Genomic DNA, 25,340 nt, shown 5'->3' with positions numbered 1-25,340 from the left:
GCTGGAAAAAGTTTTCTTAATTTGTAAGTTACAGTGCTAGGGAGCGTCAAAAGGTATAAATTCATCGCTAGGGAGGCTAGCTACTACTTTAAATTTGTTGGCTTAGTTCTTTGCCAGTAAAGAATTGCATATTCTTTAACATCAAATATAAATGTGATTTCCTTGTAATAGAGTGTTGAATGTGAGCAATCTTATTGATACTGGTTTATGTTAGAATAGCCGATCTTGAAACATAATATTAAGTAAAATTTTCTTAGGGCCATTTGTTTACTGTATTTAACTTGCCATTAAGTGTCATTTTTACTAAAAATTATTTTTCTACTTTGTATGATTATCCATTACCTTAAGCAGTACAGGTAGAAATTTCTCAAACAATTATTAATTGTGTAGATTTTTGTAAGTTTATATAGTAATAGTTTCTATTTTTGCAAAACATAAGGCTAGGATATTAAGGATGTTTTCCCTTGGAGATTTTTTAAAGCATTAAAATAATGAAGTTATTATCAAATTCCCTCTTCTGTTAACTTTCTTTTAGCTCCACTTAAAGAAAATTGTTTTTTTGCACTTTTACATATAATTTAATTTTATACTTTTTAAATTATATTTTATCACTTATGCTATTACAGTTCTGATATTTCCCCCCTTTGTCCCTCCTCCAGTCAGCACACCCCACTCCTTCAGGCAGTTCCCCCCACCATTGTTCATGTTCACGGTTCATGCCTGTAAGTTCTTTGGCTACTCCATTTCGTATACTGTACTTTACATCCCCGTGGGTATTTTATAACTACCTATTTGTACTTTCTAATCCCCTCACCTCCTCACCCATTCCCCTGTGCCCCCCTGCCATATGGCAGCCATGAAAATGCTCTCTGTATCCATGATTCTGTCTCTGTTCTTGTTTTGTTTACCAGATTCAATTGTTGATAGATATGTATTTTTTGCCATTTTATTGTTCATGGTTTTGATCTTATTAAGTCCCTTTAACATTTCATATAATAGTGGTTTTGCGATGATGAACTCCGTTAGGTTTTTCTTGTTTGGGAAGCTCTTTATCTGCCCTTCAATTCTAAATGACATTTTTGCAAGTAGAGCAACCTTGGTGGTAGGTCCCTGCTTCTTGCCAGTCCCTTCTAACCTGCAGAGTTTCTTTTTTGAGGAATCAGCTGACAGTCTTATGGGATTCCCATGTTGGTAACTAACTTCTTTTCTCTTGCTACGTTTAAGATTCACTTTATCTTTAACCTTTGGCATTTTAATTATGATGTGTTGTGGGGTGGGTGTCTTTGCATCCCTCTTGTTTGGGACTCTCTCTGCTTCCTGGACTTGCATGTCTATTTCCTTCACCGAACTAGGGAAGTTTCCTTTCATTATTTTTTGAAATAGATTTCCAATTCCTTGTTCTTTCTTTTCCCTATGCTCTTTACACCCCTATGATACAAATGTTGGAACTCTTGAAGTTGTCCCAGGGGCTGTTTATACTATCCTCATTTTTTTGTATTTTTTCTTTTTGTTGTTCGGATTGTTTTTTGCTTCCTTATGTTCCAGATCATTGATTTGATTCTTTACTAAATCCACTGTACTGTTGTTTCCCTTGTTCTTTATGTCAATTAGTGTAGCCTTCATTTTTGACTGGATTTTTTTATGCTTTTACGGTCCTTACTGAGTTCCTTGAGCATCCTAACAACTAATGTTTTGACCTCTGCATCTGATAGATTGCTTATCTCCATTTTGTTTAGCTGTTTTTCTAGAGTTTTGATTTGTTTTTTCATTTGGGCCATTTTTCTTTGTCTTTTCATTTGGCAACCTCCCTGTGTTTGTTTCTATGTATTAGCTAGAGCTGCTTTGACTCCCTGTCTTGGTAGTGTGGCCATATGTTATAGGTGACCTGTAGAGTACAATGGCACAGCCTCCCCTTTCATCCAAGCTGGGTACTCAAGGTGTGCCCTTTGTGTGGGCTGAGTACAACCTCCTCTTGTAGTTGAGCCTTGGTTGCTGTTGGCAAATCAATGGGAGGTATTTAGTCAGGCCAGTCAGCTAAAAGGATTGGCTGTGATCGCTTAGCCACCTGCCTGCACCCTGTGGAGGATCAGCTGTGCATGAGCCAGGTGATGGTGCTCCATCGTGGTCTGTAGCTGTCCACTGTGTGTGCTGGCCCTGAGGTTTCCCTGGTGGTGCCGGCCAAGGTCAGCCCCAACCTGTGTTTTCCCCAGGGCCACCCTGCCTGGGCTATAAAGCAGTCTGTGATGGCTGATGTTTGTGCTGGGCTTGAAGATTCCCAGATAAAACCAAGCTGTAAATCTAGACTGACTACTGCTAGTTCCAGGCCTGGGGCTCAGTGAGGCCAGCTGCTGCTTATTTGTTAGGATTTAGGAAGTTGTGAAGCAAGAGCCAAGACCAGCCATTCATATGGAAAAGGAGCTTGGGTGGGCCCATAAATTGAGTGGAGCAGAGTCTCTGGGCGTCTCCAAGGTGGGTCAAACAATGTTAGCCAGTGTTAGCCAGGTCAGCGGAGTCCCAGATATCGCACCAACTTGCCCACTCTTGCGGGGTCAGGTTTAGAAAAGGGGGGGGGTTAGAAATAATGTCCTTTTCTTGCTTTGATGCCAGACAGTTCAGTCCTCCCTGTATACCACTGGTACCTTTCAAGCTGCTACCCTGGTGTTGGATCTCAGAGGGAGTGAGTCTGAGTAAGTGAGTCCATGTGTGAGTTCTTTAATAGGAATTGTTTGGGCTCTGGAAGTTTCTTCCACTAACTTAATCCCCACTGGTTTTTGCAGCCAGAAGTTTTAGGGACTTATCTTCCTGGCACTGGAATCCTGGACTGGGGGTCTTGTTGTGGGACTGGGACTTCTTGCTCCTGAGATATCCCCCCTGAGTTTGTATGCACTAGACATGGGTGAGGGACCAGCCTGTTCCACATCTGTGCCCCTCCTACCAGTCTGGGTGCATGTGGTGTATTTCCTTAGGTGTCAGACTTCCATTCAACTTGATTTCTGATGGTTTTGAGTGATGGTTGTTCTGTATTTTAGTTGTGATTTTGATGTGGTGGTGTGAGGAGGCGAGTCACGTGTGCTTGTACCACCATCTTGACAGGGAGTTGTGTTTTTTAAAGACTTAGAAAAGTAGGCATTAAATTACAGATATTTTTAGGAAAACATATTTTTATTTGCTTTTGGTATTATATTACATGCTGAAGTTGCCCAATAGTAAAGGTGCTTTGTGTCATACTTAGCTACTTTGTGGCTGAAGCCTCATTTTTAAAAGCTTGATTAAATCCTTAAAATTTTTTAAATACAAGTAGTACATGAACATGAAACAAAATGCAATAAATACAGTAGGGTAACATTTAAAAACAAATAAGCCTTTCTCTGTCCTCTAGTCTCCAGCTCTTCCTAGAGGTAACTGTTTTCAACTTGTGCCTCTTTCTGGAGATTACCTGCACACACATGTTACAGCTGTTTTATCGTCTTTAAGAAATAGTGTTAAAGTCCAGTGGATAGGGTTAGTTTATATAAGATTTTCTATATTTTGAGTATTCCTAAAATATAGGAAGTTATTTTTTTACATAAAAGGTATAGGTGTACTTTTATTTAAAAATTAAATAGTATGTGCTTATTGTACACTTATTTTCTTAAATTGGATTTCTGTATATGTTCGGCTTACTTAAAAGGTGACATGGCTATAATGGTCTTAATATGTCACTTTTAAGGGCCCAAGTGAAAAAGCTCTGCCAATAGTTAAAAACGTGACTTCTGCCAATTCAGTGATCAGAAAAAATTATTTTAGAAAGGAAGCAAATCAATAGAGTGGGATTTTCTAAGTGTACTTTGGTAGCTGTTTTTTTTAATGTTCAGGCCTACATACCTATTTATTTTGGCTTAAATGTATTAAGCGCTATTGTTTCTATTCCTTTTTTTCCCTTTTAATTTAATTTATTGGGGTGACACTGGTTAACAAAATCACACAGCTTTCAGTGCACACTTCTGCAACACATCGTCTGTACACGGTATGTGTGTTCATGCCCCCCTCCAAGTCAGGTCTCCATCCATCACCATTTGTCCCCAGTAACTTCGGTAACATGTTAGTTTTTAATTTAATTTGCCACCATTTCCTTGGTGATGACAAACTCGGATCATTGCCAAGCATGCCAATCCATAAGGCGCTTTACCATGCCCCCAAAAGTATTCCAACTTTGTGTTTTTTAAATGCAACATCTTCTAAGTTACAATATATGCATCATCTTTTCATTGAGTGTGTTACTGTGATTCTCCTTTTTGAAGTTAAGAAAATGTCCTTTGATTTCAGAGCTTTCCTTTGTGTCTGTAAATTAGTTCTTGTCTATAAACTTTGGTCTTAAATGATTTTCTTGGGCCACAGAACAGGCTAGATTTGTTTTAAAAGTGCTAATGATATGTTAATCAGCAGAAACATTGATCTTAGTGGTCTGCCGTATCCTTTTCCCCCTTCCCCAAGATCCACACTGAAGTCTAAGCTGATGTATCAGAGACTCATAAATCTATAGTGGTCACCATCGTTTCCATTGCTCTTCAGCTGCCCCGAGCTGCTGAGCTCTGATCCCTGCCATCTGGTTCCGTACAGTTTTTCTGGGTATGCTCAGATACTGCCAAAGAGTCACATTACGGGTTCTGTGGCCCATGGTTCTCCCCAGCCTAAGGTACACAGATCTTTCCCAGATTCCCCTGCTGCTTCAGCAAATTTTTTGTTGTTTACCAAAGATGCTTGGCTGTAGGTTTTATCAGTTCAGAGCACATTACATGCATAGCCAGTCTGATTGGCATTCAGAGAGCAGTTGGGACAGACATGAGTCGGCATAATGTACAGATAATTGCATGGGGTTTGGAGTCCCACATTTGGATTTGAATGTCCCAGCCACTTACTAGCGTGTGACCTGGGGAAGCCACTCAGCCATTTGGAGCCTGAATTTCCTCATCTCTTTAATGGGAGTAACAGTGTTCATCTTGTGAGCATCGATTGTAGTAATTTACATGGAATGCTCTGTTTGTAGCCTGGCATATTAAAAGTGTTAATAAATAGTAACTCCTGTCATTTTGTTTTTCATAATATTCTTGTTCATCTGTCAGTATTGTGGATATTAGTGTTTGTGCCCAAGTCCTTTGCACTTAATCTTTAACGTCTTCTGTTTGCCTTTTAAGGATTTTACTTGCGATTCTTAGGTGGTCTTGGTCAGCATGTGTTTAGTAGAATGTGTACCAGGCCCTGTGTTAGGTATGTGGAGATAAAAAGAGACATAGTCTGTCCTGAGCAGTAAATAGTTTACAGTTTACACCCAGAAAACAAATAATGTGTGTGTGTTTTGTGCATAAGTGAGGCTCCCTTTACACTTTTACCCCAAGGTCCAGGCTTCTCTGCCTACACTTGGGGCTCTCAGTGGCCTGGCCAGTGTGCCACCCATATGCTGAGAACTCTCAGGTCTCCTCCAGACCTCTCCCCTGCAGGTTGGACTTACACATCCAACTGTCTACCAGAAATTTCCGCCTTGATAAGCATGTCAAATGAGACTCAAGAACCCTGGCCCCCCACAGTTTGCTCTTGCCTCAGCCAGTAAATAGCAAGCCCATTTTTTCAGTGAACGAGGACAAAACCGTGACTATTTAAATTACTCTTCTTTTCCTCGTACAACCCACGTCCAACCCAACTGTGAACTGTTGACCCAACATTCACAATAGACACTCTACCAGATTGTGACCACTTCATACGTCCGCCACAGCTATCACCCTGAAGTGTCTGGATTGTTGCTAGTGCCTTTGGACCGGTTTTCTTGCCTTTTCTCTTGCTATTCTATAAGACAGCAGTCTTATGCCCTGGCTGGTGTTACTCAGGAGGTTTGAGTGCCCGCCTGCGAACCCAAAGGTAGCAGGCTCGATTTCCAGTCAGGGCACATGCCTGGGTTGTGGGCCAGGTCCCCAGTTGGGGGCATGTGAGAAGAAACAAATTGATGTATCTCTCACACATCAATGTTTCCCTTTCTTTATCCCTCCTCCTCTCTAAAAATAAATAAGTAAAATCCTTTTTAAAAAAAGATAGAAAAATTGAAAAGGTAAATCTGATCCTGTCACTTCTCAGATTCCTCCAGAGGTTTCCCATCTCAGAGGAAGATCCCTATCCTTCTCAATGGCCTTGCAGAGCCAGTATGTTTTGGTCTCTTGTCACTCAGGCCTCATCTGCCGATTTCCTCTTCTCTTGCTGAGATGAAGTCAACTGGCTTCCTTTTTCATTCTTTAAACTATTCTGTGCTCCTGTTACTGAGCTGGAATGCCCCTTTTCCCCAGATATTTTTATGCCACTTAAGGATTTTGCTTACATGTTACTTCAATGTGGCCTTCTCTTACTGCCCTTCCCTGTTATTCTCTATCCAGTTGTTTTCATAATTTTTTTCTATAGCGGTTAATCATTAACATATTATGTACTTTACCTATTTGTACATTTATTATTTTCTCCGACTAGCACACAAGCTCCACGAGGGCAGAAATGTTCCTGTTCTGTGCAATACGTGCCCAGTGCCTAGAGCCATTGAGGTCTGGCATGTGACAGACACTCACCATTATCAGTTGAATTAATGGGATGGATGGCCTCTGGGAGCACAGAAAGCACCAAATCTTGCTGGAGGGTTTCAGAGGAAGCTTCCTGAAGGAGGTAATTCCTAAACCAAGTCTTTTTAAAAGAGTTTTTATTTATTGATTTGAGAGAGAGAATCACTGACTTCTTGTTTCACTTATTGATGCATTCATTGGCTGCGCATGTATGTGTCCTGACCAGGGGTCAAACCCACAACCTTGATGTACCAGAACAATGCTCTAACCAGCTGAGCTACCCAGCCAGGCCTCCTAAATCAAGTCTTTAAAAACGAGGTAATTCTTAATCAGGGGGCAAAGCTAGGAAGGGTATCCAGGTGGAAGGAACTCTATGCAAATATATCAAGGCACAAAAAGACTTCTGGTAGTGGAACTGTTTGTTGATACTGACAAATTAAAAAGCTTGAGATTCAGAAGGTGGTGTGATGGAAACACTAGAAAATCCAGAGGGGAAGCAGATGTGGACATGCTCGTGACATTTCTTTGGAGACTTAATTTTGGAATGCTGATGGAATGTCAGCAGAAATTCCCCCAAGGGGAAAGTGTGAAGAGAGAAACAACTTAATCCAGTGCCTTGGTGAGCACTGACATGAGCAAAAGGAGCGGTGCAGGAGAGAGGAGGCCAGACCCCCAGGGGCAGGACTACAGAAACAGCGGACAGAGAGACAGACAACCTGTGTGACCACCAGCGTCAGGAACAGAGGTCTAATACAACATTTAAAGTGTACACTGATTTTGGCAACCAGAAACATATTGAAAAGAACAATTTTCTTGGAATTAGACTAGTTTTTACTTAACTGCAATATTTTCCTAGAAAATGTGTCACACAAACCTATTCATAAAACAGGAAAGGCTCTTCCCAGCAGTGTCCTCTGTCACCTCCAGATGTCTGAAGCTGACATTGTTGTGTGAACCCCACCTCAACCCCTGCCGAAGTTCATGAGATTACACCTAGGAAATGACAGTCTATTCCCTTGTTTACCTTCTAGAGATAGGTGGCAGTTGAATGATTTAATCCCCTCAAATAATTTCATTTTCATTAAATATTAAGTGCCTGAAGTTAGGTTCTGAGGATTCAGATTTTTTTAAAGTACTTTTTATTGATTATGCTATTACAGTTTTCCCAATTTTTCCCTTTATTCCCCCTCTGCCCTGCCCCCCAACACTCCAGCATCCCCCCCCACCTTAGTTCATGTCCATGGGTTGTGCATTTAAGTTCTTTGAGTCCTCTGTTTCCTATACCATATTTTTATCTCTCCCCATCTATTTTATGCCTACTGATTATGCTTCTTCCCTGTACCTTTTCCCCCTATTCCTCCCTTCCCCCTCCCCACTGAAATCCCTCTGTGTGATGTCCATTTCTCTGATTCTGTTCCTATTCTAGTTGTTTGCTTAGTTTTTATTTTCATGTCTTTTCTTTAGGTTAATTTGTTGATAGTTGTGAGTTGTCATTTTATTATTCATATTTTTTTATCTTTTTCTTAGATAAGTCCCTTTAACGTTTCATATAATAAGGGCTTCATGATGATGAATGCTTTTAATTTGACCTTATCTGGGAAGCACTTTATCTGCCCTTCCATTCTAAATGATATCTCTGCTGGTTAGAGCAATCTTGGATGTAGGGCCTTGCCTTTCATGACATTAAATACTTCTTTCCAGCCCCTTCTTGCCTGCAAGGTTTCTTTTGAAAAATCAGCTGATAGTCTTATGGGCACTCCTTTGTAGATAACTCTGTTTTCCTCTTGCTTCTTTTAGGATTCTCTCTTTGTCTTTAGTCTTGGGTAACTTAATGATGATGTTCCTTGGTGTGTTGTTCTTTGGGTCCAACTTCTTTGAGACTCTCTGGGCTTCCTAGACTCCTTGGAAGTCTATTTCCTTCACCACATTGGGGAAGTTCTCCTTCGTTATTCAAATAAGTTTTCAATTTCTTGCTACTGTTCTTCTCCTTCTGGCACCCTATAATTTGGGTATTGGAACATTTCAGGTTGTCCCAGAGGTTTGTAAGTCTCTCTTAACTTTTTTGAATTCTTGTTTCTTCAATCTGTTCTGGTTGGATATTTATTTTTTCCTTTTGTTCCAAATCATTGCTTTGAGTCCTGGTTTCCTTCCTGTCACTATTGGTTTCCTGAATATTTTGCTTAATTTCACTTTGGGTATCCTTCATTCGTTTTTTCATTTTTTGACCAAGCTCAATCAGATCTGTGAGCATTTTGATTACCAGGGCTTTAAATTCTCCATCAAGTTGGCGATCTCATCCCTTAGTTCTCTTTCTGAGGCTTTGCTCTGTTCTTTCATTTGGGCCTATTTCTTTGTCTTGGAGCAGCTGATAGGTTGTAAGGGGGTGGGGCCTTAGGTATTCACCCAGGCAGGGCAACCCTCTTTACTGTGCTGTGGCGCTGCCTGTGGGGCAGGGGCCAGGGAGGGGACATTGCAGCTCGTGTGCTTGTCTCTAGCACACTTTCCAACGGACTCTTGAGTGACACTGGGAGTTTCTCCCATCGCAGCAACTGCCTTAGTCCACAGTCAAGTCTGAGTCTCAGTTTCGCCTTCAGCCAGCCCCGCCCTCTCAGCCTGCCGCCTTGCCACAGCCGGCCCCACTGTGGTTTTTCTCTGCCCGTCTTACCAGATTGTACCTGCTTGTACCTGGTTGTTCTGGTTGATTTTTTTCTTTAATCCCTTGGTGGTTAGAGTTCCATGGTTTGACTTTCTGGCACTTTTGGTGCTTTATTGATTTTAGATTGGTTGTTATCCTCCTTTTGGTTGTGTGAGGAAGCGAAGGGTTTCCACCTATGCCTCCAGCTTGACCGGAACCTTGGATTCAGATATTTTTTAAAAGCATTCATAATGTAGAGGAGGAAACAGGAGAGTTAATAAGTAGTGTGACAATACAAGTAAACGAGAGAATATGTACGAAGATCTGGGGAGCCACCAAACTCTTGCTGACATCTCTAAGGTTATTGTGATTGTCAGCAGTCACTTCAGGAACAAGGACCATTTCCGCCAGCTTCTTTTTAGTGCTGAGGGAACATTTCAGTAGCTGTCCAGTAGTGATCTCAATGTTGGTTTGCACAGGTATTGCAGGAAAAATCTCACTTCAGGAGTAATTTCCAATACTAGGACCAGGGGTATCAGCTTTGTGAGCAGAGGCTGATGATAGCTGGGACCAGAGTTTGCTCCAGAGCTGAGTTGGGCAGTGCTGAGGAGTGGAAGGACTGCCTTGGGCTAGTCCACTTATAACTTGGGCTAATTGTACAGACCTCAGCATAGGTTTCAATGGATTTCGTGTATGTTCTGGAGCAGCTAAGCATCTTGGTGGGAAGAGTCCTTTCATTAATTCATCCAAATATTTTAATGCCTATTATCTTCCAGGTGCTCTGTAAGTCCTTGACATTGAGAAGATAGCAGTGAGGAAGACTAGATCCTTATCCTAATGGACTTAGTTTCTGTAGAAAGTCATGAAGTGCAAGCAAAATTTAAAAGTTGAAAGTTTTATTACATTGAATCATGTCAAATTGATAATATTCAACTCTCTTTGACTTACAAGAGCTGCAAATTTATATGAACTTGATATGAAAGAAGCAAGGACTGAGTTGGGAAAAATATGGGGATAGTAATTTGGGATACAAAGGTCACAAAAAGTCTCAGGAGGTGGCATGTAAGTTGCCACCTGAAAGAAGAGAAGGCTTAGTCCTCCCCCTCTTTTATTTAAATTAAGATGGTAAATGCAGAAGCCAGAGGATCTGGGGAGGGCACTGGGCCTGGCAGGGGCTGGGTGCAGCCCGAATCTTCCCGGCTGGCTGAGCGGGGCCGCAGCTCTTCAGATATGGCAGGCTCACTATTGATATATACCTTTTGATTTTCCAAGATAAGCCAGAAAATGGCTTTTAAAAACAGCATTTTAAGAATAATGCTTTAGATATTTAAGTTGAAATGTAATTTTATGTTAAATCTCACAAATTTTATGTCAGCTATTTTTTATTTTAAATTTAGAAAATGTTTTGCAAGCCAAACAACGTATCTACTTGCCATGGGTATCTGCTTGCCTACTCAGCACCATTTTGCCATCTTCACTTTAAAACATTCCAGATAGAGGGATCAACATATGCAAAGGCAGGCAAGAAAGAGCTTGACTCGTTCAAGGAACAGGAAAGAGGGCAATATACCCAGAGCTGAGTGAGCCCACGGGAGTGGGGCGGTGAGTGACATTGGGAAGGAGCCAGATCCCAGGAGCTCACAGCAGTACCGGGTCCAAAGTGCGGGGACAGATTTAGTGTGTACTCCACTCGGAAAGCTTGTACCCTGAGGGGTGACACAGGGCCACATTTACCTGGAGGAGGGAGCACCTTTTCCTAGTCCACACAAAGATGTCATACATGTTGCAGGTCTCTCTGCACTTTTCCTTTTTACATTTCAGTCACCTGCCCAAAGGCAGCCATAGTGGCAGAGTCTGCCTTTGCGTTTTTTTGTTTTTTTTTTTAATTGGAGGCCCATATCCTTTTCACTACAAAACACCAACCACCTTTCCAATTGAGATACGCATTCATGACAGTTCCCTTGGGAGGGTTTGCTTGTCTGCATAACACAGTGAATGTACCCATTAATTTAGAGGCCCCAGAAGGATGCTTTAAATATTGAATACAGAGTGACAGTGACCTGGAGATCAAACCCCAGCGCACTGGAGACCAGACAGATTCAGCTATTTTGTGCTGAATTTTTTAAAAAATACAATCTGTGCAAAAAACAGGTGAGGAGCGAGATTTGGTCCAAGAGTTACAGTTTACAGACCTCTGAATTAAAGGATTTAAAAAAATAATCATGCTCTTCCAAGGCCCAGTGGTCTGTTTTTCTCAGCTGTCTGTAATTTTGATTTGATTATGGGGGGCTTGTTCTGTTGTAATGAAGACGTTTCCTTACACATTCAAAAATCTCCCAGCAGTGATCCTCAAACCAGCATGCATCAGATCCACCTGGGAAGTTTGTTAAAATGCAGATTGCAGGGGCTGAGTTTCTGACTTTGTGGGACCCAGGATCTTGCATTTTCAGCAGGCGAGGCTGGTGCGGCCGTTCTGGAACAACACTTTGAGAATCGCTGATTTTAGAGATGAGGTGCCAGCACTGTGGGAACAACAAGGTTGCTTTTTTTACTCAGTGTCCTTAGGGTATTGACTTTGCATTCAAAATTTGAATAGTTCAAAACAAATTGGAACCAAATATATAACTTTCCCATCTATTGTATTTTTTTCCATGAATTTCTGATTAGAAAACTAAAAACTAAAAACTAGAGGTTGTTTTACAACAGTGTTGGGAATGATGTGTGCCTAGGAGAAATATGAATAAAGGAATATATATTATTTTACATAGTAATTATTGTTAAGATATAATTATATAATAGTTCTGTATCCATTTTTAATGACTTTAAAAAAATTTTAATTGATTTTAAAGGAAGGGATAGAGATCAATTGGTTGTTCCACTTATTTATTTATTGGCAGTTGTTTCTTTTATTGACTCTGCCCACTTTGCTTTTTTAAGTATATTTTATCACTTATGCTATCAAAGTCCCAATTTTTCTCTCCCCTTTCTCCCCCTTCCGCTCTGCACCCCCCCACCATCCAGCATTCCCCCCCACTCTTAATTCACGCCCATGGGTCGTACATATAAGTTCTTTGGCTTCTCCATTTCCTATACTATTCTTAACCTCTGTCTATTTTATGTCTGCCATTATGCTTCTTATTCCATGTGCCTTTTCCCCCATTCTCCCCTTTCCCCCTCCCCACTGATAAACTGTCCATGCAATCTCCATTTCTGTGATTCTGTTCCTGTTCTAGTTGTTTGCTTAGTTTTTGTTTTTTAGGTTCAGTTATTGATAGTTGTGAGTTTATTGTCATTTTATTGCTCATAGTTTTTGATCTTAGATAAATCCCTTTAATATTTCATATAATAAGGGGTTGGTGATGATGAACTCCTTTAACTTGGCCTTAGCTGGGAAGCACTTTATCTGCCCTTCCATTCTAAATGATACCGTTGCTGGATAGAGTAATCTTGGATGTAGGTCCTTGCTTTTCATGACTTCAAATACTTCTTTCCAGCCCCTTCTTGCCTGTAAGGTTTCTTTTGAGAAATCGGCTGATAGTTTTCTGGGAACTGCTTTGTAGGTAACTGTCTCCTTTTCCCTTGCTGCTTTTAAGATTCTCTCTTTATCTTTAATCTTGGGTAATGTAATTATGATGTGTCTTGGTGTGTTCCTCCTTGAGTCCAGTTTCTTTGGGACTCTGGGCTTCCTGGACTTCCTGGAAGTCTGTTTCCTTCACCAGATTGGGGAAGTTGTCCTTCATTATTTGTTCAAGTAAGTTTTCAATTTCTTGCTCTTCCTCTTCTCCTTCTGGCACCCTTATGATTCAGATGTTGGAACATTTAAAGTTGTCCGAGAGGTTCCTAAGCCTCCCATTTTTTTGAGTTCTTGTTTCTTCCTTCTGTTTTGGTTGGATCCTTATTTCTTCCTTTTGTTCCAAATCATTAATTTGAGTCCTGGTTTCTTTCCCTTCATTGTTGGTCCCCTGTATATTTTGGTTTATTTCACTTTGTATAGTCTTCATTTCTCCCTTCATTTTGTGACCGAGCTCAGTCAACTCTGTGAGCATCCTGCTTACTAGTGTTTTGAACTCTGCATCAGATAGGTTGTCTTACCTCCTCATCACTTAGTTCTTTTCCTGGAGTTTTGATCTTTTCTTTCATTTGGGCCATATTTCTTTGTCTCGATGTACCTGTTACATGGTAAGAGGTGGAGCTTTAGGTATTCACCAGGGCAGGACAACCCTCTTTGCTGTGTTGTGGTGCTGCATGTAGGGGAGGGGTCAGAGAGGGAACAGTGCTGTTTGGTCAGTCTGCTCTGACCACATTTTCCATCACTTCCCCCACTTCCCACAAGTGGATTGTGCCCTTTCAAGTGCTGATTCTCAGGTGGGTGGGTTTGTGGGAACTCTATTGTGAGACTGGGGGTTTCTCCAGCCTTCACAATCGCCATTGGATTTTACAGCTAGAGGTTTTGAGTCTTTAGTTTTTCTGGTCAGTCATCCCACACCTGGCCCATGCGGTCCACCACGTGGCTGCAGGTCCTCTCTGCCCAGCTGCCTGTCTGGGCCCGGCTGCCCATCTCTGCTCTTCCTACCGGTCTGGATGAATGTTTCTTTAACTCCTTGGTTGTCAGAGTTCCATGCAAATTGCTATTCTGGAGGGTCTGTTGGTTCATTGTTTTTAAATTGGTTGTTATCCTTCTTTTGGTTGCACAAGGAAGCAAAGTGTTTCTACCTACACCTCCATCGTGGCTGGAACCCTCTGGTCTCTGTATATTGGTGGTTTCTTGTATGTGTCTTGAGTAGGGATCAAACCTGCAAACTTGACCTATCAAGATGATGCTCTGACCAACTGAGATACCAGGCCAGGCCCTATACCAGTTTTCAAAATAGTATACTGACCAACTATAGCATTTGTATTTGTCCTCTATCACATCATTTTTCTTCAATTTTTACTGTTTGTGTCCACAGCGAAATAAAGTCTAGTTTTGCATGCTTATGAACTTCGTGTAGTTTTATTACACACATACATGCACACATACCCATCTTGATGAAGATAGCAGGGGTTCACTCATTTTCACTGCTGTGGGTGCATTTGCTTCATGAGTGAACGCACTGCAGTTCACCTATCCCCCTCATGATGAACACATGGATTGCTCCCATTCTATTTTACGATCAGTTTAGCCATACATATTGTGCCACGTGTCTCCTAGTGAATGTGAGCAATAGCATCTCTGCAGCTGAGACCTAAGGAGAGGAGTTGTTCGGTGGCAGGGTGTGCACATCTTCAACTTTACTATGTAACCATCAAGTTGTTTTCCAAAGTAAAGGTATAGCCACATTTTCACCACACCTGATATCACTAGATTTTTAAATTTTTGCAAATTTGATAGGGTAAAATAGTATCTTACTGTGTTTTAATTTGTGTTTTCTTGATTACTAATGTAATTTAAAAATTTTTTATGGGACTTTCGTGTCTCTCTTTTGAAATGACTGGGGTTTTTGTGTGTGTGTGTTTTTGTTTTAGCCTCTTATTTATTATGTTCTTCATCTTAATCGAATCGGTTCATAGGATTTCTTTATTATTCTGGTTACTAATATTTTGACATTTAAATTTTTACAGATATTTCCTTTCTTGTGTCTTTTCACATTTTTATGATTTTTTGATGGATAAAAGTTTTAACTTTTATTGTAGCTTAATTTAGAAATATTTCTCCTTTTGATTTGGAAGGATTTTTTGGTGTGTATCTTGCCTAAGAAAATCTTTTTTTCCTTGAGATCATGAAGATTTTCTCCTATATTTTCTTCTTAAAGCATTGATTTTTAAGTTTTCTTCTGAAAGTTTGGTGGTTTTTACACCTCACTCTTTAGTCCAGGTAGAAATAACTTTACAGTATAAAGTATGAATCCAGTTTTTGTTCTATCTGGATGATAGTTTGGTAGTTCATCCTCCCTGACTAATGGTATTGCCACTCCCCCCCACCAAGCACAGACTCGTGTCGTCTCTGTTCCCATGGTCACTTTGTCTACCTGTGTCAGTGCCGTTCTGTCTTAACACTATAGCCTTAGCTTTGTAATGAGTCTTAATATTTGATAGAGCTTTAAAGTCTTTCTACATTGTTTTGGCAATAAAATCCTAATTAGTTTGAGCTCTTGGGTCTTCTACATAAATCTGAGAATTCCTCTAAGTTGTAGGAGAATAAAAACTTGGTTGAAGAGGCATTAATAGATTAATTTGGGAAGAAGGTACATCTGTATAATATTAAGTATTCCTAGTCAGAATATGTTACATCTCTACACTTAGTGATGGCTTCCTTAATGTCTTTCTGTAAAGTTGTTTAAATTATTGCACTAAGATAATATATTTTTGTTAGGTTTATTAAGCACCTTATTTTTACTATATTTTTAGAGTTACATTTTAAAACTCTTCATGGCTGGTGTATAGAAATGAAATTAATCTTTGTTTGCTTAACTTATAATCAGTAACTTGCTTAACTCTTAATTGTTTCTAAGAATTTGTGAAGCCTGGATTTGTGTTAGGCTTTCTACATGAATAGTCGTCTTCTGCAGATAGTGACAGCTTGCAGTCTGTCTTCTCAGTCCACGGGACGTTTCCTCCTTTTCCTTGTCTCACAGAATCAACTTGACTGAAACATTCAGCACAATGTTGAACATAAGTGGCATCTCACTTCTGATTTAAGAGGAATGTTTCTAGCATTTTTTTCTTTTTTTAATATTTATTTTTATTGTATTTTTCCATTACCATTTATCCCCCTTACACCGTACTTGCCCCCACAGTCTCCACACTGTTTTCCATGTCCATGAGTTTATTTTCCTTTTTGCTCAATCTCCCTGATGCCCAGAGTTGTCAGCCTGCTTTCCATGAGTCTGTCTCTATTTCATTTGTTAATTCAGGCTGTTCTTAGATTCCACATATGAGTGAAATCATATGGTGTTTGTCTTTCTCTGACTGGCTTATTTCACTTAGCATAATGTTCTTCAGGTCCATCCATGCTGTGACAAAGGGCAACATTTTCTTTTTTATTACGGCTGAGTGGTATTCCATTGTGTAAATGTCTCATAGTTGTTTTATCCACTCATATACTGATAGACACTTGGGCTACTTTGAAATCTTGGCTATTGTACATAATGCTACAATAAACTTAGCGGTGCATATATTCTTCTGAATTAGTATTTTGGGTTTCCAGAAGTGGAATCCCTGGGTCATAAGGCAGTTCCATTTTTAATTTTTTAAAAAGATTTTATTTATCCATTTTTGCAGAGGGGAAAGAAGGGAGAGAGGGATAGAAATATCAATGTGTGGTTGCCTCTCACATACCCTCCGCTGGGGACCTGGCCCACAACCCAAGCATGTACCCTGACTGGGAATTGAACCAGTGACCTTCGCAGGCTAGCACTCAATCCACTGAACCACACCATTCAGGGTTAATTTTTTTAGGTAACTCCATACTTCTTTTCACAGTGGCTGTACCAATCTGCATTCCCACCAATAGTGCAGAAATGTTCCCTTTTCTCCACATGCTCACCAGCACTTGTTGCTTGTTGATTTATATTGATGATGGCCATTCTGACAAGTGTGAGATGATATCTCATTGTGGTTTTAATTTGTATTTCTCTGATGATTAGTGACCTCAAGCATCTTTACATATGCCTATTGGCCATCTGTATGTCCCCTTTGAAGAAGTGTCTTTTCAGGTCCTTTGCCCATTTTTTAATTGGATTTTTTTTGGTGTTGAGTTTTATAAGTTCTTTATAAATTCTGGACATTAGCCACTTCTCAGATGTATTGGTGAATATGTTCTCCCATATTGTGAGTTGTCTTTTTATTTTGTTCATGGTCTCCTTTGCTGTACCAAATGTTTTTAGTTTGATGTAGTCCCATTTGTTTATTTATTTTTTTGAGGTTTTCCTTGCCTGAGAAGATATATCAGATAAAATGTTGCTACGAGCAATGTCTGAAATTTTACTGCCTATGTTTTCTTCTCCCATCCAAGTACTAACCAGGCCTGACCCTGCTTAGCTTCCAAGATCAGACGAGATCTGGCATGTTCAGGGTGGTATGACTGTAGACTATTTTCTTCTAAAATTTTTATGATTTCAGGTCTAAATTGTAAGTCTTTAATAGTCCATTTTCAATTTATCCTTGTGTGTGGTGTAAGAAGGTGGTCTAGTTTCATTTCTCTGCACATATCTGTCCAGCACCATATATTGAATAAACTGTCTTTAGCCCATTGTGTGTGCTTGTTTTCTCTGTTGAATATTAATTGACTATAAAGGTGTGGGTTAATTTCTGGGCTCTCCATTCTGTTCCATTGATCTATGTGTCTGTTTTTATGCCAGGACAATGCTGTTTTGATTACTGTGGCCTTATCATATAGTTTGATATTAGGTAGCATGATTTCTCCAACTTCGTTCTTCTTTCTCAGGTTTGCTGTTGTTATTTTGGGCCTTTTGTGGCTCCATATAAATTTTTGAAATATTTCTTCTAGTTCTGTGAATGTGTCATTGGAATCTTCATCGGAATTGCATTGAATCTATGATTGCTTTGGGTAGTATGGACATTTTAATGATGTTAATTCTTCCTATCCATGAGTACAGTGTATACTTCCACTTTCTCATGGAATCTTTTGGGTTCTCTATGTACAGAATCATGTCATCTGCAAATAAAGGCCATTTTACTTCTTCCTTTCTGTTTTAGATGACTTTTTATTTCTTCTCCTTATCTAATTGCTGTGACTAGGACTTCCAGTACTAAGTTGAAAAAGAGAGGTGAAAGTGGACATCCCTGTCTTGTTCCTGATCTTAAGGGGAATGCTTGTAGTTTTTGCCCATGGAGTATGATGCTGGCAGTGGGTTTGTCATATATGGCCTCTATTATGTTAAGATATGTTCCCTCTAATCATACTTGCTGAGAGTTTTTATCATAAATGGATACTGGACTTTTATCAAAAGCTTTTTCTGCATCTATTAATATGATCATGTAGTTTTTATCTTCGTTTTGTTTATGTGGTGTATCACATTTATTGATTTGCAAATGTAGTACCAACTTTGCATTCCCGGAATAAATCCCACTTGATCATTATGTAGGATCTTTTTGATGTATTTCTGTATTTGGTTTGCTAATATTTTGTTGAAGATTTTAGTGTCTTTGTTCATCAGGGATATTGGCCTATACTTTTATTTGTTTTGTAGTGTCTTTATCTGGTTTTGCAATTAGGATAATGCTGGTCTTATGAAATGAATTTTTTAAAATAGTTTGCAAATGAGAGGTATTAGTTCTTCTCAGAGTGTTTGGTAAAATACACCTGTAAAGCCATCTGGTCCAGGGCTTTTGTTTATTGGGAGTTTTTAAATTACTACTTTAATTTCACTAGGTGTCAAATTTTTTCTAGGAATTCATATCATCCAGATTTTTTAACTTGATAGCATATAATTGTTCATAATATTTTCTTACTGTCCTTTGTATTTATTTGGTGTCAGTTTTTCCTCTTCTTTCATTTCTGATTTTATTAATTTGGGTCCTCTCTCTTTTTTTATTGACGAGTCTGTCTAAAGGTTTGTCAATATTATTTATCTTTTCAAAGAACCAGCTCTTGGATTCATTGACCTTTTGTTTCTTTTTTTTTTTAGACTCTATTTCTGCTCTGATCTTTATTATTTCCTTTCTTTGATAGCACTTCTAACATTTGTCACTACATGTTTGCTCTTGGTTTTTGGTGCATGCCCTTTATCAGGTTAATGAATCTTCCTGTTATATACATTTGCCTGTTTTGCTCGAGGTTTTTTTTATTTTTTAATAAGAAGGAGGTTTAAAATTTGTCAAATGCAATTTCTGTGTATATTGAGACAATGTGTATGTGCTTTTTGTTTGTGAACATACTGGATTAAGTAGGTTTTCTACTGTTAAACCAAGTTTGCGTGCCTCGGATAACTAGATATGTGACCTTGCCTGTGGCTTGGTGCTCCTCCAAGCCTGAGCCCCCTGTATTGTGAATGTCCTGCCCCTTTGATTTGTCTGTCCCCCTCACTGTCCTTCAAGCCTCTGTCATCAACTAGGTAAATCTCATGGCGCCACCTGGTGGCACCCATTGGAAATTCCTGACTTGCTATCTCCATCTCTCTCTTTTCTCTTAGTTTCCCTGATTATCAGTTACCCCTCACTCTGTTTTCTTATTTGTACCTTACATTCATCCACTTAACTCCCTCATTCTCCTTTCTCTTGATCTTCATCATATTCACTTTTCCTTCCTTTGCTCTTTCTCCCTTTGTTCCTCTATGAGTACAAACCTACCTCTGCTATGGTTGATCATGGTGGCAGTAGTGCTGGTGACTAAGGAAGAAATACAGTAATACCTCTTTAAATGACATTTGACATGATAAAGTGACAGCTCTGGTAACCCTCCAAATCTTTTAAAATACTTCAAATTCCCTTTAAAATGTTCTTAAATTTGAAGTTCTACTTAGTTATCTAATTAATTCTGTACAGTTGAACATCAAGCCAAAGCATCAAACAAAAATTATCATAGTATTAATAAGTTTTATTGTTTTTGTCTTCCTTTTTTACTAGCATTGACAAATTTGGGGTTTCTACTGTATATTACTTCAAAGACTCCGTTTTTCATTGTGGGTTAAACTGCCTGGAAACTGAACTGTCATCTACAACATGGTTTCCAGGGGCAACAGCCCAACACAGATGCCCTTTTGGTACAAAACTGATTTATACAGATTGGCAGTAACTGACTTTCTGATGTTTGACTCACGAGCACAGGAATGCTGTAAGCAATGTTCTCCCCACGGAGAGAACTCACATATGGATAAGCTTGGCCAGTGTGGCAGTTTCTTTGTAGAGTTTTGGTGACCGGTTTTGGTGTCCGTAAGGGCCACATCTGAGAATGGCAGGTGAGTCAGCTAAAGAAGGCAGACCAGAGAAAGTGGGGCTGAAATCGATCTCTAACCACTGCAATACCGACAGGGCTGCAGCAGAGGAGGTTTCTGTTGTTTGTCTGTCTTAGCCCACACCAGTCTTTTCGTGAATAGGTATAGTATATTGAAAATGTGCTTATTCAAGGATAGCAATTGTTGATTTCAAAACAGGCCACCCCAAAATATTTTGGGTCTGTAAGGCTGGTTGGTGACTACAAGACATTTTAATAGTGCCTAAATGAATCGAGAGAGAACCTTGAATAAAATATAAACTGTCTTATGCACTATTCTAATAGTTCCAACGCTTTGATGTGTATGGCTTTGAGATCCATTATTCTTGTGAAACTGAATAGTGTAGAGTTGCTACACTATTAGAATTCTAACATCTATTTAAAAGAGTCATTTAGAGTATTTTTATTTTCATATTGTAATTATGGAGATTCAAAAGTAGATTGAAAAAGAAGTTCAAGATTATGACAGAGATGACTGTGGCAGTTCGGTTACCAGGGGCCCTGCATGACCCAGGGTGATGTGGTCCCCTCAGCACTTGGCGTCCTTCTGTGTTCTTTTGCTAGATGCTTTCTAACCTCTTGATGTTTCTTTTAAAAGGTGGGGACCCAAACTGTATGCATTGTTCCAGATACGTACTTGCCAAAACAGCATAAAGCAAATGTAACAGTTAGGAAGAAGCTTCCCTCCCTTACTAGGTAAGTACACGTGGCAGCTGTAGCCAGGGCCAGCCCACCTTCCCGTTAGACCTGCCATATCTGTCCACTGCCAAGATGCTGGACCCCCTAATAGCTGAATTCTTAGTCAAAGGAGCTGACTCAGAGCAACCCCTACCATTACAGCATCTAATTCCACCCCCTCTAGGTTATTTCTCAACTGTTTACATCTCTTGGACTCTGCCAGTCAAGAACATCTTCCTCCAATTTAATAATTTTGAGGTCAGATAGTTTATTTATTTTTTAAGATTTTATTTATTTACTTTTTAGAGGAGAAGGGAGGGAGAGAAACATCAATGTTTTTCTTATGCAAGAGATTACATCTATCTGTTGCCTCTTGCATGCCCCCAACTGGGGACCTGACTGGCAACCCAGGCATGTGCCCTGACTGGGAATCAAACCTGCGACCTTTCGGTTTGCAGGCCAGCATTCACTCCACTGAGTCACAGCAGCCAGGGCTCAGATAGTTTATTAAATTGAGATTTTACCTGTAATCTTGGTGAACTGATTGGACCTGCTACGTCAGACTGTTTCTCTTGCCTTCATGAAAGAACTCTCTTGATATGGTGTATTACAGTGCAAGCTCACACAGTGACACTCGTGTGCAGCTGTTAGATTTCTCCTTATTTTAAAAAATATTTAGATATATTTAAAAATGAAGTGCCGCACATACATATTGAGTAGAATAATTCTGGAATTGGTTCATAAGACAGGTTAGTATTATGACTTGATCTTAATTTGGAAATATTTAAAAATCATTGATCAACCATGTTAACAGCCTGTTTTAAAATTCCTTAATTTCTTTGGCAAATACTGTTGTGACCCATCCAATTTCTAAGTAAAACCACAGCAATTCAGTTTACCTTGTAGATCTTGAATGGTTCATTTGAGTTCCTCCAGTTTGCTATTTCAGTCTTCCAAAGTTTTATACGCCTAACCCTAGTTATGTGTGAATATATTGGATATAGTACTTTTAAGATCTGGAATAAATGTCCATCATAACAATATGATTTTTTAGATCTTTTTATGTAAAATGGTCAGATATATAATTGCTTCAGGTGGGGGGTTTTTAGATATAATTTGCTTTTTGACCTTGAACTTTGAATGCTGTAAAATGAGTTGAAGGTCACACAGGATCTCTGACACGCTGCGGCAGCACGGAAAGGCTCCATTGCTTCAAATCCACTTGAAGTGCTTGTGACATAAATGTCACCATTGGCTCTGGCTCATTTTGAAAGGGGTGGAGCTGATTGTGAATTCATATGATCCAGTTAGCCTTATTCCTGATATGAGCTAAAACCCTTGGTTAAAACACATTCTTAATGTTCCATAGCTTGCAATGAACAATTTTCAGCTATTCATCTGTATGTTTTAAATTTTTACAAGGGTTTATTTGAGCCAAACTGACAACACATGGCTGGGAAGCAAGATCTCAAATGCTTTGGAGAGCAACAGTTTTGCAGCTTTTTTTATGAATTTGAAATTAAGGAGTGAAAGTAAGCAAGATTATATGGATGTGGGAGAAAGTTACGAGATTATGTGCTCTCTTGAGGGTGTTTAGGGCTTGTTTCAAAGGTGTTAACCTAGATTCACAGAAGCAATGGAGGGGATGCTCAGGTACAGGTAACCTCCCACTAAAGAGCTGTATGTTTGGGCGTGGCCATGCACCACTCCACTTAGAAATTTGCAGTGAGATCATCCTGTCTAGCTATTCCTCTTTAAACCATTTCTTCCAATGCAGAGGTTTATGTAACTCTTTCAACTTTGTTTGCTGATCCTGTTTAGCTATTCCTCTTTAAACCATTTCTTCCAATGCAGAGGTTTATGTAACTCTTTCAATTTTGTTTGCTGATTGGTAAAAGCCCCCAAATTAAAATGTGCCTAATGTGCAGTTTTTCCTCATTGACTTTTACCCGTTAACGTTTTTGCTTTTTAGAGCAAAGCCTTCAAGTGAGTGTGACTCTGCCACTGTCATCAGAAGTAGGAAAATAAATCTTCTGCATGACTCACTGGAAAAGTCAAGATCAAATGACAGAGATTTTGAATTACCCAGAGATTAATTTGTTAAAGGATCAAGGAATTGACAGTCACCACATCACCTCCTGCAGCTTGAAATGTCTCATAGTTGGCAGCCTCAAAAGAAATGCTGGGCCCCTCTCTAACTGATTATAATGTTACTGACCCAAGAAAAAGGACAGGGACTTCTAAGTGGTTCTCTGGTCCTTCTCCAGTCTGTAGGGTTTCTCCATCAAACTCTCCTCCTGTTTTTCTATGGCCCATGGGATTAGGGTAGTGAGGAATTAGAGGTAGCATCTATAGCCATGGACCAGCCGTAGTCATGGTTTCTTCAGAGATAGAATGCCCTGCAGCCTCGGGTACCAGGCTGCATCCCAATTATTAGTCAGCCCCGAAGGCCTCTGGCAGTCAGATGTATTCAGACCCACAGGCTTCTTGCTCTCATCCTTCAGGCCTTGTCCTTTCTCTGAGGTGCTAGGCTGATTTTAGCTTAGGAGACTGTGTTAGACCTGATCTGAAGACACTCCCTTCTTGAGCCCTGGGGTGAAAAGTGGCCTGCAGGGGGGTAGGGGGAGAGGCAGAACTGGTGTAAATACAATGAGCTCATCCCTTGGGCACACATGCCCCTCAGGCTGCTCAATGGCTTCCCCTGTGATTCACATCACAAAGGTCTATGTGACTGTGAATACCCACCCAAAAGGGAGTGTGTACACTGTGATCCATACCCTAATGCTAATTCTGGACCTGCAGTTTGCATGATTTGATCCAGTGTGTTAGGTTCCCTTTGAGACCAAACATACCATGAGCTGGCTGAGCTCAGAGGGCAGAGTCTGTGGACCCCCCTTTGTCGTGGCACAACGTGTGTCATGGCCTTGCCTCTACACCGACCCCCCCCCCAAAAGAAAACTCAATAGACAACTCAACCGTGGCTAATGCTACTTAGGAAATGTAGAAAGGTTTTCAGGGCTGTGCTCATTTCAGCCCTATTTTGGTAATATTTAAGTTTCATTTTCTTCTTTCTTACCTAACTTTCCTGTTCACTGTGTCTTCATGCAGGTCCCTGGCATCTGACGTATGGTGAGCTTTAGGATAGGGACCTACCAGGATATGCCTGATGTTCTGAATGTGAATATCCATCCCCCAAAGTCCAGAATCCCAGCTGGAACCAGATGGACACTTGTTCTCAAAACCAGGGCTCTTGCCGATGGTTCCCTCCACATCTTTTTACTGTTGGTTTTCCCTTTCTTGCTCTCCTATCTCTCCCAAACCCCCCTCGATTGCCTTTCCTAGGGACTGACCGTGGAAATACGGGACAGGACTTGGGCATTCTGTATTGCACTCTGCAGTCCCAAGCCAGCGTCCGCTGCTTGCCGTCCTCAAGGCCCCATCCCCAACATGCCGGAAAGCATCAGCTTCTCAGAGCCCACTCTTAGTCTGCATGACTAGCTTGCAAGGAGGGATATATGGAGACGATTTCCAAGAATTTTCCACTTTTTCAAAAAAAATGTATGTGACTTATTTTTGGCTTTCTACTGAGAGCTAATTCAGTGGTGTACAGCTCTGTTTACTGGCTCACATCTGTGAAATCTGGAGACATTGATGCAACATTCCTTTTCCTGTCTGGGCTGTTTGTATAATTGTATATAAATGTAGCAATAAATATATTCTAACATCAGCCTGGGGCATTTCTTTGCACTCGATTCTGCGTGGCGATGCTAAGCAGTGAATATCACCTTCTTGAGGAGGTGCCCTACTGACCAGTGGGGCTTGCCTGCCCGTCTCAGGTTCTCACCTTCTCTGATTTCACAGAGCATTATTTGGAGTTGGCCTGCGTTTGGAGAAAGAAGGTGGAGGAGTCTAGTGGCAGAGCTGGGACATGAAGCGGCATTATTAATTCACTGGGTGGCACTATTCCTGGCACTCTGAGGTGGCTTGAGTGTCCAAGGACTGAAGCGTAGAGGATTGGGTGACCATTTGCGACATGAGTCAGCTATTTTATTAGTAGTCACTCTTACAGCCTGCAAGAATGCATTATATGGCAGGTACTCACCTGCCAAGTACAAAGATACCCCTTAAAGATTTTCAGGAAAAAACACACAAAATATGCTCATATGATACCTGATGTTTTTCAAGGACACTAGGTTTAACTTTTAGAAACAGTCCCCAACTTACAAGGACACATAGTGAATAACCTTTTCATCTGTCAGAAATGTTGTCTCATATCTAGGAATAGTTGTTCCCAAAGTGGTCTCAATTTATTTGAAGTCATTGGTTATCAAGCATTTTCATCACTTAAAAAATACTTTTGTTGTGGTTTCTTATCAAATTGCTGTTTCTCAGGTCTTTCCTCCTTTGCAAGCAGAAGTTGGTGGAAACCCATTCTGCCATAAGACCTGGGGGTGCAGTGGGGATGTCCTGTGGGTGTCCTGTGGCTGGGGTTCGTGGATAGCACCTGAAACACTACATTTTA

At 40.2% G+C, this 25,340-nt stretch overlaps 1 protein-coding gene across 1 annotated transcript in view; it reads left to right on the top strand.

Annotated features, from left to right (window-relative positions):
• RDX (radixin) overlaps nt 1-24,545 on the top strand; it is a 103,363-nt gene extending 78,818 nt beyond the window's left edge. The window contains exons 15-16 of the mRNA XM_024570728.4: nt 20,739-20,836; nt 23,927-24,545. Of these exons, the coding sequence (XP_024426496.1) occupies nt 20,739-20,805 (67 nt within the window). The 3' untranslated portion in view covers nt 20,806-20,836; nt 23,927-24,545. The remainder of the gene's footprint in view (nt 1-20,738; nt 20,837-23,926) is intronic.
• The last annotated feature ends 795 nt before the right edge of the window (nt 24,546-25,340 follow it).

This window comes from Desmodus rotundus, chromosome 5 (assembly GCF_022682495.2).
Source record: "Desmodus rotundus isolate HL8 chromosome 5, HLdesRot8A.1, whole genome shotgun sequence".
In the NCBI taxonomy this organism is placed as follows: Eukaryota; Metazoa; Chordata; class Mammalia; order Chiroptera; family Phyllostomidae; genus Desmodus; species Desmodus rotundus.
The sequence above is the reverse complement of the archived record's forward strand: the minus strand, read 5'-3'. Positions and strand labels throughout refer to the sequence as shown.